This window comes from Antedon bifida, chromosome 10, assembly GCF_963402885.1.
Source record: "Antedon bifida chromosome 10, ecAntBifi1.1, whole genome shotgun sequence".
Classification (NCBI taxonomy): Eukaryota; Metazoa; Echinodermata; class Crinoidea; order Comatulida; family Antedonidae; genus Antedon; species Antedon bifida.
In genome coordinates this window covers 7,884,824-7,907,659 of record NC_136235.1, presented here as the reverse complement: position 1 = coordinate 7,907,659, position 22,836 = coordinate 7,884,824, and the positions used below count along the sequence as shown (strand labels likewise).

Here is a 22,836-nt window from a genome sequence, read left to right as displayed (position 1 = left end):
AAATCTCACTTTGTAACAAATTAAAACCAAAAAAGTAAAGTTAACAAGAAAAACGTCTAAAATACTATAGCCTTACATTAATTTATATCGATCGTAAATGTATTCCATTAACCTACGCAAAATTTGCAGAATTGGTAGAACTGCAAATGTTTATAATATTCGTACTTCCAAAAAATTAACTAAAATAAACCAACGATTTTCTTATATCAAAATCTCAAATTTATTTTCTTTAAAAGAAATCATCCATTACCCCATACGGATAAAGTAATCTCGCGCCTGTTACAATCATGAACTACCGGTAGTACACGTTTTATTATCATCCAAGATCACATACAAAACATAGTTTTGATGGGAGTTCAGTTCATTTGACGGTTGATTTTTGTGGAAATCATTAACAAATATGTCGTTTACCAGGCGGCAAGTTTTGCTGATGATGTGTATGTGTTCTACTGGGGTTTTGACAAGAGCCCAGGTAGATCTGTGTAGTTTTAATTCTAACCTTTGCGGATTTACTAATGATGCAAATAATAATATTGATTGGCAGAGAATTCAAAATGGAACAACTAGTGGTATGTAGTTTACATTATTAATTTGTAAAGCCAGATACAAATCGTGCTATCTACAATTAAAATCGCAATCGTTTCTTAAATACAGTTAAATTTGGTTATATCTATCTTGTAGCTTAAAACTATCATAAATTAACTATCAATTCTGTAACTACAAAGCAAACGTATGATATAATGAATTAATACATATATCTTCGTTTTTAGCTTTTCGATATTAGTGTCAAAACAAGAGAAAGATTGGTAGTTATCATCATTTTAGAAATAGTAAAGCAATCCCCTTTTCCACTTCCCCTACAAAAATTCAAATTGTATTACAGAGTTATGAAGTTGAAACTTTTGTAAGTGGGCACACATGTTTTAAGCCAGAAAACGGTGGTCGTAATAATTTATACATTCAAAGTTACAAGCAAAAAGTGTCCATGACCCCTTCGGAGGCGGTTACTACTCAGGAGAGCGATGAAGGTTGTAGGCCTAAAATGATATTTTCGTATTCCTTCTGAATCTGATATGGATGTAACTTGTACGACATTATTTTTCTTCACATTTTAAAGAGATAGTCAGTCAGAGGCAGGCTACAAAATATTACATAATCCGTCATTCATTTAATTCAAAATGTAATATTGTTTTTATACAGATTATTTTCTATCGTTGTCAACAACGAGCACATCATCTGACAAAACCGGAAGAATTACAAGCCAAACTCTCGCGCCATCAAGCACAAGTCTATGCCTAGAATTCTTCTATAGTTCTAGAAACACAACAGGAAACCCTCCAGTATTTAAAGTTTATTATAAGAAAGCTAGTGGGGCATCAACCGAAGAAATGGTATGGCAGACAAATAATTCAACTGAAAACAACGTGAAGCATTTCTTGGTTGACCTTACCAACGTTACGGAAGATTATAAGGTCGGTATAAAGTGCATAACCCCTACCCCTCCCCCAATACAAACACACAATCTGTGGCCGCGACTAAAACACTGTTAAAAAGATTACCAAGTTATTCTGCAATTCATATTTATCACACCAAAACATGTTTAAATTAGTTTACTTAAATCCATACCGCATGCTGAGGTACAACCGAAAGATATCGTTATATTCTGTTTTACCAATTATGATAATATGTTCGGTCAATTCAGTACTGGTTCATGTTTCCCTATTGAATAGTTATGTTGAAGATATTTTGAGACTTTCTAGAAAAGTATCCTATTAACAATTAAAATTGAAATTAACATAAAAACAGTCTACGCATAGTTTACTACATACTTGACAATTGCATATGAGAAGAGAAAACTGAGAAAAATAAGCCACCTCAGCATAGGTGAAGTTAGCAATTTTAGTTTTAAATATTTTATTTGGCAGTAACTCATCTTATAATAGGCTACTTTTTCAGATGATTTTAGATTTTATAAAATGTCCAATATTTATTCATTTATTTAATTCTTTCTTTCTTACGGGATTGAATTTTTCAAAATTTTTCAAAATGGGCCAGTTACAATATGCTATATTTGTGTATCTTTATAATAATAAAATAGCAATATATAAATATAAATTCTTAAAAGATTTGGAAATATTAGTACGATAAAAACCAGATAGGCCTAAATATAAAATATAAACATTTATATAGATTACACACACATTATTGCACAAAACCTACGTTTTAATATGGTATTTTACTCGTAAAACAATGTCTCAAAATATCTTCAACATAAATATTCAAGTAGGCAAACATGAATCTGTATGATGTAAATAATTAATGTAATACTAAAATTAATAAAAATTTCTTTATAAAGATTGTATTTGAAGGAAAGTTACTGAGAAATAGTAATGCACGGATAACAGTTGATAATGTTAAAATGTTAAATGGGAGTTGCTTCAGAAGTAAGTTGTTTGTTTAATTAACAAATTATCAAAACACATAAGTTTAAATTAAAATTGTATATTTAAATAAAATTACAGAGAGAGGCTGAATCAACACATTCCTCCTATAGCTGCAATAAGGTGCAAAGTGCAAAAGTATGACTTAAAATTTTGCTTAATTTACAATGTTAAAAATGCATGCGTTGTTATTAACATTTATCATTATGAGACTGTTTAAAACCAGATATTAAACTAGCTGGTTGTCTGTAAAATAATTAATTTGGATTTAGTTTATATACTTAGATACTTGATAATTGAGCCTTCATTCCTTAGGGCTGGGTCCTCATCTTATACAGGTCTATTCATTTCATATTCCTCGTATACTTTGTATGTGGCACGTTGAAGAATATGTATCAAGTAAAATACAGCTTCCATTAAAAAAAATAATGTATTGATTTATTATAATGTTTCGAAGAATTTATATGCGATTTTGAGGGGACGTCATTCTGTATGATACAAGGCACAGGGGATACAGCAGATTTTGATCTGAATCGTGGTTATACGGCGTCATATGGAACAGGCCCATCGGCTGACCACACTCTAGGCACTGCGCAAGGTAGGACAATTCTTTCTGCTTGAGATTGCTACCGCTACTTTGAAGTTGCATAACGAGATAATTTGCTAATTAGTTTACAGGTTGTAGGTTCGTATATGTTTGTAACAAGCACGTACAAGGTGGGCATTTAGAAAATAACCGTACGAGCAGAACTTGGATGTGAATACATGACACAGTGTACAGTATACATGGTGTAAAGTATACATGGTGTACTCAAATGCGAATACTGTTAGTAGTCCTACATGTATATAATACATACTTGACTTGGTATCTAAACTACTTTTTTTATTTGGTATATATCACTTGGTGCAATTGTAATAAGGCAACTTATTGTATCCCCTCTTTCTAAATTGTTAAACTAAAATGCCAATATTGTGGTAGCCTCGGTATACTAAAAATTGTTTTTTGTTGTTGACTAGATAGAGGTTGTTATTTGTTTTAATTATTCTTTAAGTATGCGAATTCAACGGAATGAATAGGCATATGCCATTGGCTTTCAAACCATTTTCTCACTAATCTATTGTTTGTTTACAGGTCACTATGCGTATTTAGAAACATCTTATTACGGATCCTACGATAAGTTTGCGCGTATGAAAACACCCTTACAGCGAACATCCAGTGAAGTTAATGATATGTGTTTGATTTTTTGGTATCACATGTGGGGTGCACATATCGACAAACTGAGTGTTTATATCCGTCGATACGGGGAATCCAACGAAGTAGAGTTATTTACTAAAACTGGCAACGGAGGTAGAGTTTGGAAAACGGCACATATACCTATAAATGAGGAAAACAACTTTCGGGTTGGTAATATGTAGTCACTGATTTGGTTAATCATTTGTCTATTGAGCTAAAAACAATCCCACATTCCCCATTTATTTCGATTGATCAATAAATTGAACAAAAAAAAAACCCTAAGTATTCTTCAAAAGAATAAATGTGGTGTTTGCGCCACAGAAGAGAAAAACAAGTATTCTTCAAAAGACTCTACAATCTGTCTCATTACCTGACGCCATTTTATAAGCACTTTGTATTTCTTAATCCTCATTTTTTTGCAAAGTATTTTTTATTTATTTAGAAAAGAAAATTAATAATTCTAAAAACCGAGATTTCCAAATTCATTCATATTCTACCCTGACAAACTCGCAAAAATTTGATTTTCGCCTGATTTTGGCAACATGATGATACGAAGGCTTCTCTCGTTTCTTTCTGCTGCCTAATCATAATTGTTCCATTTTTATCTTGTATTATGCTATTATGCTTATTTATATATCTTTTTTTGAGAATGGAAAGAATGAAAGAATAAATAAAACTCATATTATGGAAACAAAGCTAACGAGGATATACAATCAAATATAACGGTCATGGCGATTTTTGAATATTACAATTTCAGATAATAATTGAAGCTAATAAAGGTAATGGATATAGGGGAGACATTGCTGTTGACGACATAACAATATCTTATGAAAAATGTCTAATAGGTAAGATTATTATTAATATTGTACTATGTCTTTTTTACACAATAATAACCAAACTGTATTATTTTAGCTGTAGAAATCAATTTTTCATTATCCTTTTACTACATTTAACTTAATGGTGATTTAAGACCTTTAAACTATGTAGCATGTATTGCTCGACTGACTTAACTATAACCTTGTGTAGGTTATAGTTAATTTATTATTTTTTCTGAAACATTTAACAACATCATCAGCATAATTATATACAGCAAGACCCATTTATTACAGATTATAATATGTGAAGAAAAAAATGAAATCCTTGTGGATTCTAAGTTTAATGTTTCTTTTTAAAAACATTTTATTATCCTATTTTAAAAACCTGTGTTCTTTCACCAAGGTATTGATTTATTCTCATTATTCATAATACTGTAGTTACGTAATTTATCTAAAGAGAGTATCGAAACATTTGTAAGTGAAGTTATTGTTGAGTGATCTTTTCGAAATACGTATTGATCTATGTTGATTAAGTTGTATTTGTTTTAATTGATAATTCGTTAATTTATTCTGACTCTTTTCAGAATTCCTGACACGCGAAAATCTACTAAATTGGTTTATACTTAAATATCTTTGTGTATCTTTGACATCAAAATGTTTATATACATTCTGGATTATTCCAGCTTGAATTTGAATATAGGTTTTCAAATGAATCAAACGTTTTCTTACCAATGTTTTTAAAATAATCATTGAAATCCAGATTTTTGTTGTTATTCTTATCTGTGATTTTGTTTAATTCGTCCTACAGTCTAGGATCATTTCTATGTTCGTGTTCAATATTAACAAAATAATTGAATTGACTTCAATCAATCAATCAATTAATCAACCAATCAATAAATACTGTTACTGTTCTTGTAGCCGTCTTCTTCTGAAGAGACATGTCCGTCATTAACGGATGCTTAGTATCAGTTTACTTCACTTCTGGTGTACTCGAGATCCACCTTTATACCACGCTATACACTTTCATTTAAATTTTTGATTTATGTAACTATGTAATTGACAATAAGAGCTACGTTATTAATCAATCAATCAACTTCTTTTCTCAATTGCATTATTCAAGAATGGTAAATTATTGAAAATATTTAAAATAATATGTTTATGTCACTGCTGAAGGATAAATAACAATAACATCACATAAGCACATCTATTACATAGTGATATTAATAAACACGTTCTCGATACAAAATAACTTATATAGTTTTTACATACATGTTGTTTTTTGTTTAGATTTCCAGTGTGATTTCGATCATGAAGCATGTTTCGAACAAAATACAGATGATGATAAAGATTGGTCTATTGGTCGCTATTGGAATCCAGACACTTATTACACTGTGGGAGATCATACGTCTAGTACTCGGTATTCTGGTAAATAAGTCGATTTATACAAATACAGTAGTAATTATCATGGAGGTATAAAAATAAAAAAAAAATATTATACCTCCATGGTAATTATGTAACTCTTTGTTTCAATTATTTATGTTTACCCTTCATACATTGAGTGATTCTCAAATTCACTTTTAGAAAAATAAAAAACAAAATGATACAAACAGTAGTAATTCAATTTAATTAATTTAAAAATTAAACTACTACCTTCATGAAGTAGATTAGTTCAAAACATCACATGACTTATCGCAAAGGATGTGGTAGACCAGAGTGTACGTGCTCATCAACGTCAATAATACAGTGGAATTATTTCAAACGGGGGAGGGGGAGCTCAGAGTAAATGTTTCACCTGACAAGCTGTTAAGCCCAAACCTACGATGAGTGGTGGTAAGGTGAATGAAACTAAAATTATGACACCTCTAGTTTTCCGAAAATTCTCAGGAAACCAATCTCAAACAACCCTGTTCATTTATCGCATAGTTCGTTCTTAAATATCTCTTTCTTATCTCGCACATCGATGGTATAGCAGGTGAAATTGATTTCAGGAACATTTATTTAATACATATTATTCTTAAAAAATAAATCATTAGGCCTATCTCTCTACTTTAAATTTTACAGGGAAGTATGCATTTATAGATGCACAGTATTTACGGGAAAATAAGATTGCAACATTTTCTACTCTTCTTCTGACATCGTCTTCGGAAGATGAGAAGTTTTGTTTGAAGTTTTGGTACATCGTAAGTGGTACCAGTCCTAGTCAGATGTCCGTGTTTATTGCTAATTCAGAAAGTACTAATATACTGTGGAAACAGCATATTACAAAAAATGAAATTACGATTGTTTGGAGAGAGGGAGAAATTACATATACACCAGACGAAAATTACAAGGTAAATAATTTGTATAAGTATAAGAGAATAAGAGTTGTATAGTGTAACATATATAGTAGACATTTATAGACAGAAACGTAAACAAGATCGATATCAATTTCAAAACCCACTGGCCCTTCACAAGGTAGACCCAGGTTTAAAATATAAACCTCTGCAGCACCAAAACAACAACAACCAATAATGCTTGTTTCAAACTTGGAAAGCGATGGATAACCCGAACTTCGTTCCGTTACGTCTAAGTGTGAATGGTACCAAGCTTATTAAAAAACAAGCATCGTGAAATACATTCGTCCTAAGTCCCCTTTGCTTAACGAGCGAGAATTTAAAACAGAGGCTTATTTCACGACGCTCCTTTTGCTCTTCACATCTGGGGCTATTATCAATGTTGCAAGGTTGATATTTTATAATAAACAATGTAATACCTTCAATGCACAATATTGTATAAGTTTGAAGAGTCAATGTTTATATCAATTTTTATATATAAAACTAGTTTGATATAGTGTAGACAGAGCTTCCTTCCTTTGTCTTTATTGTAGATTTCATTTCAAGGAAAAGGAGTATTGGAAGGACAAGGATTCATTGCCATTGATGACATCAAAATACACAATGAGCCTTGTGTTAACAAGGAAGGTGACTAATCTTTTATCAGTCCTTTATATATTTATTTATTTAAATCTTTCTTTGTATAATAGTGACTAGTATGTTTCTATCCTTCTTTGTATAATTGTCTTATATATTTTTCAATCAATAGTGACTAGTCTCATATCTTTTTTTCAGTACTTGTTTGTATAATAGTGACTAGTATCTGTTTGTATCCTTCTTTATAATAGTGACTTGTATATTGTTCAATCCTTCTTTGTAAAATAGTGACTTGGCTTATATATTGATCAATACATAAACGGTCTGACATTATTATTGTTTTTGTCATTAAAGTATTCAATTGTACCTTTGAGGGTGACAACTTTTGTGGTCTTCAAAAAGGTGCAAGTACTGATAATTACATCTGGAGTCTTCACAACCGGGCAGATACTTACAATGCAGGGCCTTTTTTTGACCATACACACGGGGATGAAAACGGTTAGTAATGTATTCAATACCATTTAAATCGTTCATTTGTTCGTTCGTGTTTTTTAATCGTTTATTTTGTTCGTTATTCGTTTGCTCGTTCGTATGGTTTGTAAATGGTATTATTATTAAGATCGTTATTGTTCAATTATCACATTCTTTATCGTTATTGTCACTTACTTTCATAATTGTAACACAAACACAGGGCATTATGCGTTCGTTGATACACATGCGTATAACAGCATTAATGACACGGCAGTAATATTGACACCGGTACTACACAACTCTGATACAAATAGTTCAAAATGTTTGATCTTTTGGTACCATATGTATGGACTCCACATCGAGACTTTAGATGTGTTTTTGTTAACAATGCAAGACAATTTACCGGGAAGAAAAATTTGGAGCAGATCTGGAAGTAGGGGGAATGTATGGAGGGCGGCAGAGGTGGAATTGTCAGAAGAAAACAGTTTTCAGGTAGGTATAATGACAGTTGAATCAGTTAGTAAAGAAGTATGATGTTCATCTAAAATGTTTAGTTTGGCAATGTGTCAGAAATTAATGAGAAAAAGTAAGCCAAGATGTATGCTCGAAAATAATGTAATAATGCAAAAGCCTTGTTCATAGATATTATCATTATAGTACACAAATAAACACAAGGTAGATTTAAATTTTCTGCAAAAAATGAAAAAACGCACGCCTTTTACACATCCCAGAATTATACCAGCCAAATAAGTTACTCGTGATAAGGGCTGCGTTGTAGATTCGTTCCCTTGTTTTAACCTAATAGCGATGTAGTTAGACATCGTTTGGGTGGGACATCGTTTTCGTTTCGTATTTCTACCCCTACATGGATCGGTTTTAGAATCCCTTAAACTTAAAAAATAAAAGACATCGTGATTCGGGCTTTAATGTAACATCATTAATTTGTATGTATGCACCTGACCATCTTATACTCGTAAATTCGCCGCATCTCAAAAATCCATAGAAAGCTAATTTAAATATACATTGTAACATAATATCTATGAAAGGTGTAATTATTGTACTACCAGCAGAAAGTATGTCGCCGTCGAAATGTCTGCATCTGGTGGCGAGAGCTATAAAGTTTAATGTTTCCAAGCAACATGTGTAGCGCATAGGCCTACACATGATAATTATGGATAGCAAAATGATATGTTAGATTCCTCATCAGTTTCATAACATCAGGTATTCTGGACCTACACTTGGAGACGATTTCCACCGAGGCCATATTATAGCAAAAGAATATTATTCGCTTCCTAGCCCAATTATTATTATTGACAGGCCGATTAAATGCGATACAAATCCCTATAAGCAAAATTTGGATGCCACAGGAGACTCAGTAATCTTTTTGTACAGGGGGCACGCTTAATGAATTCCATTGTAATCTATATATACTGTATTTATAGGCCTATAAACATGAAAACAATATTTCGTTACTTACTGAAAAAGAATATATTAAAAAATTGTGCCTCTTTGTACACATCCTATTCCCCATCCCTCAACGGCCCTTACATACAAAACACACATTTGGTTTGTTTAAATGAGACCAAATCAAACATTTTGACTCATATGACAAGTTTCTCTATCGGAAGTACTATATCCAACCTCTGCAGCACAGATTGGAAAAAAATGGATCGATTTTCTGTTATGACTGTACTTGTCTTTACGACGCCTGAGGAAATAGAAACCTGTGGAACAGACATTGGAATGTTCCATTCATCGCAAATCAATACATTTGTATAAACGTATATTAAATCTATAAAAATAGTATTTTTTAAAGAAAATCGGCCTGTCTTCAACATTATATTACTGTACTCGAGCTGTTCAACCGGTTTTCAGGTATTAAAAACAATTATCGTAGGAGGAGATAAGAAAATGCGAAGCATCCTCGTATTATTGTGTGCGGGTATTTTTCAAGAGAACATCCATTAGACAGTGTATACCACAATCAGAAAACACCCCTATTTGGGGCAAATCGTTGAACCTAAATTCGTTTTAATTGTCAATAACTAATTATCTAACTCAATTTAATTAGTAAACAGGGTTACATCAGGTGGTTAAAATCAGTACCGAGATTCTAACCAACTTTATATACCATCGAGTAAACATTCTAGAAATAACGCGCGATTTACCGAATTTTGCCCTTACGTAAATTTATATATAGATTCGACGCATAAAGTTTTATTCGTCGCCATAGCAGCTAGCGCTAAAAAATATTAATCATGCCACCAAGATAAGAGCGCGCGAAAACATAGCCAACAAGGTTAAAGGTTGTTGAGCATGTGCAGTAAATAATATATTAGGCACGCGACCGTTTCGTTGTTAACGACGGTTAATTAAACTGTGTTTCTTTTTGTAACATTGTGGGCGGTCCGCGCTCTGTCGGTTAGAGTTATGGAAGCTTTGATTTCAAACTGATCCATATCCTTCTATTCCCTAATCCATGCTTCCAACGCGCAGCATGCGCTCACAAGTATTGAATCAACTCAATATAATGTATATAAATGGGCCTACATTAACATTAACATTTATAAAATACTAAGCTAATAACTAATGTATCACAATATCTAGCACTAAATTTGATATGAATTGGTGTTTTTTTTACATTTGTGGGCGAAAATGTCTTCTTTTGTGGGCGATGATCATTTTCACATTTGTGGGCGCTGTTTCCACATTTGCGGGTGATGTGTTTTCACATTTGTGGTTGTTTTCACATTTGTAGGCGTTTTCACATTTGTGGGTTCAACAAGGCCCTGTCCGTTTTGACTGTGAGTGGCCGCCTTTAAAAACTGTAGAAACAATTCCTTTCATCCTAAAACTTCTATTACTCCGAAATCTACCCACATTTATATACCACATAACTTGCTGTTAGTAAACTATAATGTATTATTTTAATATAGTATCTTGTATTGAGGCGATCCTGTTTTGCAAGGCCCTTTTACAAATAAACTATTACCTACTGCAATTCAGTGTTGTTCATCAATATAAAGTGATGTAGTATATCTACGTCTATATTTAGATAAGTACTTAATTAAAAATATTATTATTATTACATTAAAATTACCGCAATAACAAGCTTATAAAGTAAAATAAGGAATTTCAAATTCATTTTCATTTAATTGTCGGAATTTGCGAGAACAATCACATCTATTAAATGTAATACATGATTTGGTAATACCTAGCCATACATTTTGCCATAAATCCTATAACTTTATGAATATAAACACAAATGTTTAGTGGATTAATACACCGAATAAATTGTAATTAATTGTAATATATATTAATATTTTCTCTGTTAAATCACTGTATGCGATTGGATACTCTACATTTGAACCTTATAATATCAAACATCTTTTGCAGGTTGTTTTCAGAAGCATAAGAGGCAGTGGGCTAGATGGTGATATTGGTGTTGATGATATCGTAATACGAAATGGGTCTTGTATGAACACTGGTAATAAACTAAAATAATAATTACTATATTAGTTGTTTTATTTTATAAACTATAATAGGCTGGGGTTATAAGAGTTGTAATATATTTCATAATGGCACTGCTTTTAATATAACAACTCCTATGATACAGTAATTACACGTGATCCACTTTCCTGATTCCTGTATTCATATACCTATTAATTTAAATCATTGGACTTATGCAATCGTAGGTCTACTTTATTGTAAAGTTATTTAAATTGTATACAGTTATTCAAACTGGTTACAAATGACTTTTAACATTTATTGTTTTTACAATCCAAGGTGAGAAAGAAGATATAGGTGTATCTTGTAAATTTGAAGAAAAAAATATTTGTGGATATACTAATACTACGAAAAACGCTTTTCCTTGGACGTGGACAAACAGCGCCCTTGGATCAAAACATGAAGCGCCCGGAATACCTACAGTCGACCACACGAAAAATACAGGCTTAGGTAAACTAAATATTATATATATTACACGTCACCGTTGTATCACCTGGAAAATGGTCCATACATGGAGGTATACCTTCATGGTCCAAGGTGCCGTCAATTGGGTTATCAGTCATCCAAGATTTACGGGTCAAGATCGAAGTTTGCAATTATGATTCTTTAGCATTTAATTCAATGCTGCGGTAGGAAAATTAATCTAAATTAATCAAAATTATGTTTGTCATGTCTAAATTTAACATGAACATGTAATGTTCACCTTCAATTTGTACCAAAGCCCTGGTTGATTGACAGGGTATAACTAAAGCTCTGTCTACAAACCAATTTGACAAAAAAAGTGTGATGGGCCTAAGTATGGTAGTGATATGCCCAAATATGGTAGTGATATGACATCATCATGTCCATATATGGGCACATCACATTTTTCTGTCACATGAAGTTTGATAGTGTAGACAAAACTTAAAGCTGTGTCTAACTAGTTTGACAAAAAAAGTTTGATGTACCCAAATATGGTAGTGATATTTCCAAATATGGTAGTGATGTGGCATCATCATGTCCATATATTGGCACATCACATTTTTTCACATAAAGTTTGATAGTGAAGACAGAGCTTAAGATTGCACAGTCGGTTGGTCACCACTTTTGAGATTTATAACAATTGTTTCAAAAGTAGGGCAAACCTCATCATGTTTACAGTCCAGGGTTTATGGTGTACACTGCACTTGAATCTAATATTATTTCTTAGTAGGCCTACAGTACGATGTTCAACAAATTACAATGAAAGCATAGCTATGTCGAAATTTCGACATATTTTGACGTATTTTTGTTTTATTTATTTATTTTTTGCTATTCGACATACCTATATTTATGTGGCAAGATTGGGCTTTCGTAATAACGTCTCTTAGCCACAAGTTTGTCCCGAAGAATCATTACAAGTCCTAATTCATCTATCCTGAAATTGGACGACACAATTAAAGAACGTGTGTAGAATTATCCGTTTTGAATAATTATGATGTAGGCTTATATTATGTCCGATATTCTACGAAACGTTGTAATTATAGATACCAATACAATTGTACAACATTAATTTTGTATATTAGTTTAGTTTAGTTTAGTTTAGTTATAATGGGAAAGTTTAGGCGATGTGCCTTTTTAAACCCCATATCAACTACATTGTGTCGATGCGATTCTTGAAGGTATTAGCGGTCTCAGAATTGACAACGTCGGCTGGTAAACTGTTCCAATGGTTTATTACTCGTTGCGAGAAGGTATGTCTTCTACAGTTCAATCCTTTATGGAAAATAGGCTTGAAAAATCTCAGGTGATGCCCTCGAGTAATTCTGCTAATGTTACTTCTCATTTGGAAAAAGTCATCCTTGGCTACACCCTCGAAATCTTTAACAATTTTATATGCTTCAATCAGGTCACCTCGAATTCTTCTGTCATACAAGGTTGTTAGGCCAAGAAACTTTAAACGATCTTCATATGAATATGAACGGATACATGGAACTAATTTAGTCGCACGACGTTGTACTCTTTCAATTACATTTATGTCCTTTTGAAGATACGGATTCCATACTTGAACACAAAATTCGAGATGTGGGCGTACATAATGCTTGTAGATGACGTTAAAACAATCCTTATCCATATATACGAAAGTCCTTCTGATGCTTCTTAAACAGTTCATGGCCCGCTGAGATACTTTGGCGCAGTGTTGGCTTGGTTTACAGTCATTAGTAATTAGTACTCCTAGGTCCTTTATTTTCTCAACTGTTTCCAGTTCAACTTCATCTATTTGGTATTTAAAATGAACATTTGAATGCCCGAAGTGCATCACCATGCATTTGCTTTTATTAAAAGCCAACATCCATTCTTTACTCCACTGCAGTGCATTGTTTAAAGATTCTTGTAATAATTGCCCATCATTTCTGTTGTTAACTACTGAGTAGATCTTTGTATCATCAGCAAATAGCTTTATATGACTAGACACATACTTTGGTAGGTCATTTATATATAATGCAAACAATGTAGGGCCCAACACCGAGCCTTGTGGAACTCCACTAATTACATCAGCCCAACTGGAAGAAGCATGACGCACTTTGACTCTTTGTTGTCTGTTATCAAGAAAATCTTTAATCCATAATAACAATTGACCTTTGATTCCATAGCTCTCCAATTTCATGAGTAATCTCCTATGAGGAACGCTGTCGAAGGCTTTACTATAGTCCAAAAATATGACATCAACATTATTGTTGTCATCCAAAGCCTTAGTAACATCTTCCATAAATTCTAAAAGATTTGTCAGACATAATTTCTTCTCAACAAAACCATGTTGCTCTGTTGTTAGTATTGCATTGTTCTTAACATGTCGTAGTATGTTGTTACGAATAATATGTTCAAAGATCTTGCAAATAATACATGTTAGGCTTATCGGTCGATAATTGGACGCTTGTGATTTGCTGCCTTTCTTAAAGATCGGAGAGACATCAGCTCGTTTCCATATTTTTGGTAGTTTACCTTCCTCTGTAGACTTCTTGAATAAAAGATACAAGGGTTCTGATAACTCCTCAGCACACTTGTTAAGTAGACATGGATGGATGTTGTCTGGACCAGGACTTTTATCGATTTTTCGAATAAAAGTTTGATAGTGAAGACAGAGCTTAAGATTGCACAGTCGGTTGGTCACCACTTTTGAGATTTATAACAATTGTTTCAAAAGTAGGGCAAACCTCATCATGTTTACAGTCCAGGGTTTATGGTGTACACTGCACTTGAATCTAATATTATTTCTTAGTAGGCCAACAGTACGATGTTCAACAAATTACAATGAAAGCATAGCTATGTCGAAATTTCGACATAGTATTTTGTTTTTGTTTTTTTTTGCCCTGTCGAAATGTTGACATATTTTGACGTATTTTTGTTTTATTTATTTATTTTTTGCTATTCGACATACCTATATTTATGTGGCAAGATTGGGCTTTCGTAATAACGTCTCTTAGCCACAAGTTTGTCCCGAAGAATCATTACAAGTCCTAATTCATCTATCCTGAAATTGGACGACACAATTTCATTTCAAAAGACATTTATTTTCCTCCATAGCAATACAGTACAAAATAATAAACAAAAATGGTAAGGAATATAAAAAATGAAATAGATGTTTGTTGGATAAAACAACAGAAAAGTGAATTTAAGAAAATTGGCTATGGAGGAAGGCATAATCCCGAGAAGATGAGGAAATCTTGTGCTGGGTATGCCTATGCAAATAAAATGGATAATTGAATAAGAGTGGAAATAAAGAGAAACAAACAAGACAAAAAAACGTACAGAAAAGGAAAAATAAAAAATAAATAAATAAATTAATTAATTAAAAAAAAATAAATAAAATAAATAAATAAATAAATAAATAAATTGATAAAAAATAGATCAATCAAATTGTAGAATCAGAAAATAAAACTCAAAAACCACAGTAGATCAATGTTCAGCAGCATAATTAAAGAACGTGTGTAGAATTATCCGTTTTGAATAATTATGATGTAGGCTTATATTATGTCCGATATTCTACGAAACGTAGATTTTATAACGTTGTAATTATAGATACCAATACAATTGTACAACATTAATTTTGTATATTACCACGACAACATGATGGGGTTTGGATTAAATCCTTTCAATTTTGTCACAAGATGTTCACATGCACAATATTATCTTTCAGGTTTTTTCATGTTTGCTGATTTTCGAGAGTCTATTATGAGAAGACAGTCATCCAGACTCCTCTCACCCTTTAATGACGATACATCTAAACAGTGTTTAGAATTTTGGCATTTTTTATATGGAACAACTTCACAAGAACTTAGGGTTTTATTAAATCAATCATATCCAATCGAAGTGATATATTCTATCAAAGGTAGCCGAGGAGCATATTGGCAAAGAAGTGCAATTGAAATTACACCTTACACCAAAAATCAGGTACATTAAAACATGGAATAGAAATAGTGTCTCAAAATAGGGGTGTCTCCAGAAAAGGCGTTGGCCGTATAGTTTTAAAAGCATATATTGCTCCTCGTTCATTTCACCAAATAGTATGGTGTATCTAGTAAATTGTAACTCGAAAGACGCAGCACAATGAACCGCTTTTGATCCTAATTAAAAGTATTCAAATTGTAAAACGATCTTAATTAACTCAATTGAATAAAACCTCTTCAATTTAGAGTGTTAAATATGTAAAATAAATCGAGTCTAAATGTATTCTGAATTCATTTTATTTTTAGATTGTTTTTGAAGCAAAGTCAGGGCTATATCCAACAGGTGCAGTAGCAATTGATGACGTTTCTATGTATAGAGGAAACTGTAAGGCTGCTTGTAAGTTGAAATGCTATACTTACAGTATTAATGTTTCAGGTTTTATTAAGATAAACAATGTATGTATATACCTAGATTCACACAGTTACAATGTTAAATCAAATTTTATTTCACAATTAATTTATCAGATGTTTCTGCGATCTAGTTCATAAAACTAAAGTAATCTGATTCATTGTTTATTTACTCAGCCCCTACAACTGAACCTAAAATAAAAACGGTGACAAACGTAGATTGTAATTTTGAAAGCAACGATCTTTGCGGATATATTCAGGCTACAGACGATGATTATGATTGGACGCTTCAAACTCCTGCTATCATGAAAGATTTTTACTCGAGAGTTTGGTGGTACCGGTGGTGGGGCATTGGACACGAGTGGTATCCACTTTCGGACAGAACTTATCCACGTTCTGATAAAGGTAAGATATACACAGATATTTAAATTATTTTATTATGGCCGACTTCTGTCGTGAACGACAATACCAATTATTCTTATATTCATATGAATGATGGATGAAACTAAGTCAGGACGGTTTAAAGTACATTTGGCTGGTCCTATCAGTGATCTTAACGAGAGGAGACACATAAGCCAATAAGGCAGACACTAGATGCAGGGGCTGTCATGAGAGTAAGCAGTGCTGATTTAAAATGCATAATGGGACCCTTACAGCTATTATACAGCACCCGATATTCCCAGATTCCCATCCAAGCTCTAACCGGGTACAACGTTGCTTAACTTCGGTGATCTGACGAGAACCGGTGTTTCAACGTGGTACGGCCGCACTATAAGACACACATATGTAGAGGCAAATTGTAAGGTAACAAAACACACGACGACGAAAAAGAAACTTACAGGCCAGCATATTCGAAAAACTAATATAAAAATAAATCAAATGGCGGATACTATAACGAATGAAACAACTGTACGTTTTATTTCTGTTCTGTTTGACTGAATTGTACCGTAAATCAAATATAAAATAACCCAAAGTTGTTCTCGTGTTTAAGGATATTTCTTGTATAATGAAGTACCATTTTACTGGACACAATGGTGGACCGATACTGGGAACACGAATGGTTTGGTTGCTCGTTTAATGTCCCCGTTAATCGAAAAAAGTGAAACTAGTACCTGTTTAACATTTTGGTTTTACAAACAACAAGAGGAAAGTGACTTTTTGAATGTGTATGTGCTACCATATAATCAAGTTTTATATGGTGATCCTTTGGTCGATTATTTTGGAGGCTATGGCAGTCGATGGATTTTTCAAAAAATTGATATACCACCATCAGATCATTTCCAGGTTAGTATTATTTTAAGGTCACGTGAAGCTTTCGACTACATGAATTTAGCGTACGTCATTTTAATTCGTCATAAAGCTTGGTTCCCACTAGAACGTAACGCAAGCGTGTTAACCAATGGCAAGCGACAGTTCGAATAATCCATCGCTTGTTATTGGTTAATTCACTTGCGTTGCGTTACGTCCTTGTGTTGCGTCTCTAGTGGCAACCAAGCATAAGCGAGCCTCAAATTCAAAATGATTTTGTATCACATGAAGCTATAGATATTACAATGTTTAGTTCATCAACAAATGAGATTATTTCGCATTTCTATATTGCATGTTTTTTTATTGAAGTATATTAATTGGTCAGATGTTTCCCTTATACTACTGTGACGTACACATTTCGCCAGAGTAGGGCAAACATCTGACCAAATACTCAACACCCTGACGCAAAGCATTATCACAGTAGTTACAAAGAATTACAGAATTTTCAGTATTCTTAATGTACTTTATCACTTCAGAGTAGCAAACTTCTGACCATTATTATTACTTAACACCCTAACGCAAAGCTGCTCCACAGTAGTTACAAACAGTTACAATCCTGAAGTAAATTACTTTTGCAATGGCAGGCGAAACCACTGTCATGAAAACTTTAGTAAAATCTTTAGTAACTACTGATTGTCAAATGTAATGGTGTGGTTTTTATTTTTACAGCTAGTTTTTGAAGTAATAAATGGAGCTTGGCATTACACTAGTAGCTTTATTGATGAAATTAAATACACAAGATCACCTTGTGATGATGGTAAAATAACATATTATTCTACATTTTTAGTTACCATGAAGATTATACCACCAGTAAAATAACTGTAAATAACAGAACAACAGTAAGATAGTATACGTGGGGCTATTCCATTCATTTATCTGTTACGAAACATCTACCCAATTACTTAACTCCCTGACGCAAAGCTACTTTACAGTGGTTAAATACAATTAGCATCCGGTTGGTGCCGTACTGTAACCCGCTGCTTACTTGGGCTCGAATCTAACCCCTAGCCATCAGTGAAAGTTCGGTGGTCTAGAAGTATAAACTCCAACTCAATCTGGAGGTCATGGGTTTGAGACCCACCAAATCAATGTAAGATTAATTGCTAACGTGAACACAGACCAGGACAAAGACTAATACAGTTATAGGAGGCCTATCAACTAGCCAAAAATGTGAGATTGTAATTTAATTCCAAAGATATTTTGGACGAATGCAGGCCCCAAATTTTACCTTTTTTTGAAAAAAAAAATTGTCGATTTAACCTCCACCCCTCTTCCCCCTCCGACACACATCTTTTGTTTATTTCAGCCTCTTTCCGTAGATAATACTTAATATTTCCATTTCAGAGGATATGAAATGTGACTTTGAAAAAGGTTTTAATAATTGCCAACTTGCAGCAGATCCGTCTAGTAATTATGGATTCAAGTGGCAGCTTACAAGGGGAAACACAGCAACCAAGGGTACTGGTCCAAGCATTGATCACACCCGCAAGGACGACATCGGTATTTAATTTACAATTGTTTAAAAATCCGAATTATAGATGTATTGTCCTCCAAAAAACATGGAAAATAAAGATTAACATAATCATTTGTAGTTTCAATAAAATGAATTATTATTATTATTATAAAATAAAATGAGCTACAGGGTTTAGCCGATTTTCACTAGGCGAATTTATTCGCGCGAATCGAAAGCGTCAGAGTATACGCATGCGTATTCACGTTTCCATCTTCCAAATCCCTCTCTACGCAAGAATCTATACTAGAATATGGAATAAAAGAAAAAGTAGTAGTAGATTTGCGGCTCTGCGATCAATCGCCTTCCAGATCTCTTGACCAATGTTCCCGGATATTGATTCAGGCGAAACATGCCCAGCAATCAAAGGAAAAAAACACTAAATTATACGGTTATGTAAAGACAAAATCATATAATATTCATAAAAATCCCATGTATCTCTTGTCTGACACGCTACCTGGAGCATTTGTGGACTATTAAACCTCATTCATTATCTAGTCAGCCACGAGAAATAAAGTGGGCTGGTTTTCGCAAGAAAAGGGAACAATCTCTGTTGAGCCATGGCTGTGAAAAGTTGTCAGGTTGAAACCTTACCAACCGTACTGGTGGCTATGGCCCTGTTCTATTTCCGTTTACTCTGGATACTTACTATGGAGTTAATGGACCTAGGTATTCCGTACCAACTTAATAGATTGTCTAATTAATAATTATCTTCCAGTAATTTGTTTTTCTTTAATTATATTGAATTAGGTGTTTACATATACATAGATGCTTCTCAACCTCAGCGTCCAGGCGATACGGCAACCGTGGCTACTCACTATTGGAAACAATATAACAAAGATACTTGTCTTACCTTCTGGTATTATTGTAATAGCAGTTTTGCCGATAGTTTGATTGTTGACATTCATTCGAAATATAGGAAATCTGTTCTATGGAAAATGCCAAGGTTGTTCGAGAGTGAATGGAAGGAAGTTAGAAAACAGTTACCGCCACAGAATGCGTCTTATCAGGTACGGAAGTACAATAAAATTATTATTATACAGTATATCAAGATGAAAAAAATGCTCTTTCAAAGTATCACATCAGATGAAGTAAAAAGTGTTGACATCCAATCAGATGTAGCATTGCTTTAATGTAAGATATATGAATATCAATATAAAGACTAAAGTTCGGTTGATACCTATAATTTGTTCTACTTGCCAGTTTTTGACAAGTAAAGTACCATAATTTATCGTCTTGAATTTTTGGCGTTAATAAGTATATTTAAGGAACATGCATATTGATATATTGGTGACGTCATAAATCTTATTACTGTATATTAACATTTCGAGTTACCTGTTTCTTAAATATGAGCTGAAATATTAGATGCATTTTGTATAAGTACTTCACTCGCCTTGTTTATTATTGCATGTTCCCATCGTTTCGTATGTAATTCAGTACGTGAATTCTTACTGAACAGATTGTATTCACGGGAAAAGTCGGGGAAAGTAAACTTGGCGACATTGCTTTAGATGATATATCATTGTCATCGACCCCATGTTTTGAACAATCTTCATTATTACCACCACCACCCGAAGCCATCCCGAATACTACATCACTCGCATTGAAAAGCTATGATTGTGCTGCAGATAAAGGGAAGTGCACAATTACTCAACTGTATTCAGATCAATTTAATTGGCTGTATTCAGGTAAATTATCTCAGTTTAATAGTGTTTAATTAAGCGATATCAAAATAAGGAGTTTTCTACCGTGTTCTTTTCTCAGCGTATAGAATGCATACATTGGCATTAAACTTTTGCTTGTTATTGTTCTACAGAATATGACAGTTCCTACATGTGTAGTTCAAAGAACAGGTACATAGGACAGAAGGCACAGTTGAAAACGCCACAATTTGTAAAAGAGAAGCAGCAATGTCTTACAATCACTTACAAAACTACTGGCGTTTCTGTTCCAATACTCTCTGTGTTAAGAGTGCAAAGCAAAAGTAAAATGCAACGTCTTTGGAAATCGGATACAATAGCTGACGAGTGGACAACTGCAATTGTTTCAATAGATAAATCTCCAACAAGTTACAGTGTAAGTAACTAAATAAAAGGTTCGTAATTAACCATACTGATTTATTCAATTATCATTAATCCAAAATAATGATCGTAACATAAACATTTTTCGTACTTTACTTTAACGTAGATAATAATTGAAGCAATGGTGACAGAAAGTGGAAATGGAACAGTATTCATTCAAACGATAAAAATGTCATCAGGAAAGTGTCCAAGTAAGAAATCACAATACAGATTTTGTTTCATTCTGACTCCGAAGGCTCGCGTGTTAAAATCTTCTGCGCAAAAAATCCGCTCAAAAACCATGTTGGTGTCAGTTTACGAAATACGTGATTACGTTCGATATAGGCTACCCTTCACCGATTACTTAATTTATTTTTCCTAGGTAGATAACAGAGAAATTTAAATAATAATTTATAATCTATAGAGTGAGCTTTGACAGAAGAACTCAGTACACTAAAAAAAGTTCCTTGTAGGCCTATGTCTAATCCTATCTAATGTAATCCAATTTACATTAATGATTATGTAAGTTTTATTGATGAATGTAGCAAGCAGGCTGCTATTTATATCAACATACCGATATCTTTAATGATTCAATGTTTCGTATAAATTATACATTATGTTGTTTATATTAATTTTTTAGATTTATCATCCAGTCAAGTTGCGCTCATTGTCGTCATTGTCTTAGTCTTTGTCGCGTTGGTGGCAATATCATTGGTTTTGTATCGATACCGAACAGCACTGAGGAGCTTTAATATAAATGTTCGTCATCAGACTTTAAGCGAAGACGTTTCCATCGGAAAGGTCCAGAACGATAAATCACCGATTGTGGACCCATAATTAGATACACCGATTGTAAAATGGATTATTTTAGTATTTTGCGCCTTGGTGACACTGCCATTGTCCTGTAGTCAGTCAGTGTTATAGTCTGTGTACCAAGCCAATGTTTCCTTCCGTGATTATAGTTATTGCTAATCGTATGAACAGCCATTTAAACGGTTAAATGCTTTAGTTATGCCTAATGATTCACTTTGGTAAATTCAGGAGTGATATTGTTGTAATGTCCAACCCTTCGTTCTTATGTGACGTTATGGACAGAAAGGGACTAAGTGGTAATTTCTTAAAAAATAGAACATACCACCCCATCCCAACTTAGAGGTTGGTGAATAGTGCGCATTCGGTACCAACTTATAGGCCTAGTGCGCTTTCTCTAGCTTTTGGATAAAAGCGGTGGACAATTTATTTTAACTTTTAAAAGTAGGTGTGTTTAAATGTTTGTTCCATATATAAAACACATTTAGGCCTATTTTGCCTATTTCGAGTTCCTATGAGCCTCGGAGTCCCTAAAATCATAGACCTACTATTTTGGAGGTCATAGTTTTACCCAAACTCGAAAAAGACAAAATGTATTTGTATTCTCGAAGGTATGTAGGCCTACTTAAAAATAATGTATTGGTATTAATACAACGTATTATATTATTTTATATACATATTATCTTAATATATCATATCAAATAATTTGAGTTAATCAAATTTAATTTTTAATTATTAATCAAAACTTTAAAAAAATGAATAAAATATTGCCTTGTTGTGTTACCGGAATAGGCCTACATTGTATTATGTAATACTAAAATAACAAAAGTAAATGAAATAACATGTTTATTATTTGTAACTCATGCCTATTAACTATTTATCGTCAAAATGATGATAATGATTCGTTTCAGTTACGAAAGATGTAAATTGATAACATTCATACTTTTCTTCAGCATA

The 22,836-nt window shown here is 33.1% G+C and overlaps 1 protein-coding gene across 2 annotated transcripts; it reads left to right on the top strand.

Moving 5' to 3' along the window:
• The first annotated feature begins 376 nt into the window (after nt 1–376).
• Nucleotides 377–22,723, top strand: LOC144853792 (MAM and LDL-receptor class A domain-containing protein 2-like). Of its 2 annotated transcripts, none has more exons than XM_078711624.1 (24): nt 377–569; nt 1,201–1,472; nt 2,357–2,444; nt 2,899–3,039; nt 3,574–3,842; nt 4,433–4,520; nt 5,778–5,915; nt 6,552–6,820; nt 7,357–7,450; nt 7,754–7,897; nt 8,091–8,362; nt 11,267–11,357; nt 11,657–11,827; nt 15,534–15,787; nt 16,090–16,180; nt 16,369–16,596; nt 17,183–17,475; nt 18,169–18,256; nt 18,844–18,999; nt 19,760–20,019; nt 20,469–20,697; nt 20,826–21,085; nt 21,197–21,281; nt 21,710–22,723. In XM_078711624.1, the coding sequence occupies exons 1-24, from the start codon at nt 401–403 to the stop codon at nt 21,904–21,906; spliced, it is 4,347 nt and encodes a 1,448-aa protein (XP_078567750.1). In that variant the 5' UTR covers nt 377–400; the 3' UTR covers nt 21,907–22,723. The 2 variants fall into 2 exon arrangements, with proteins under 2 accessions (XP_078567750.1, XP_078567749.1); XM_078711623.1 differs by having other exon boundaries at nt 17,183–17,479; nt 18,173–18,256.
• Nucleotides 22,724–22,836: the final 113 nt, after the last annotated feature.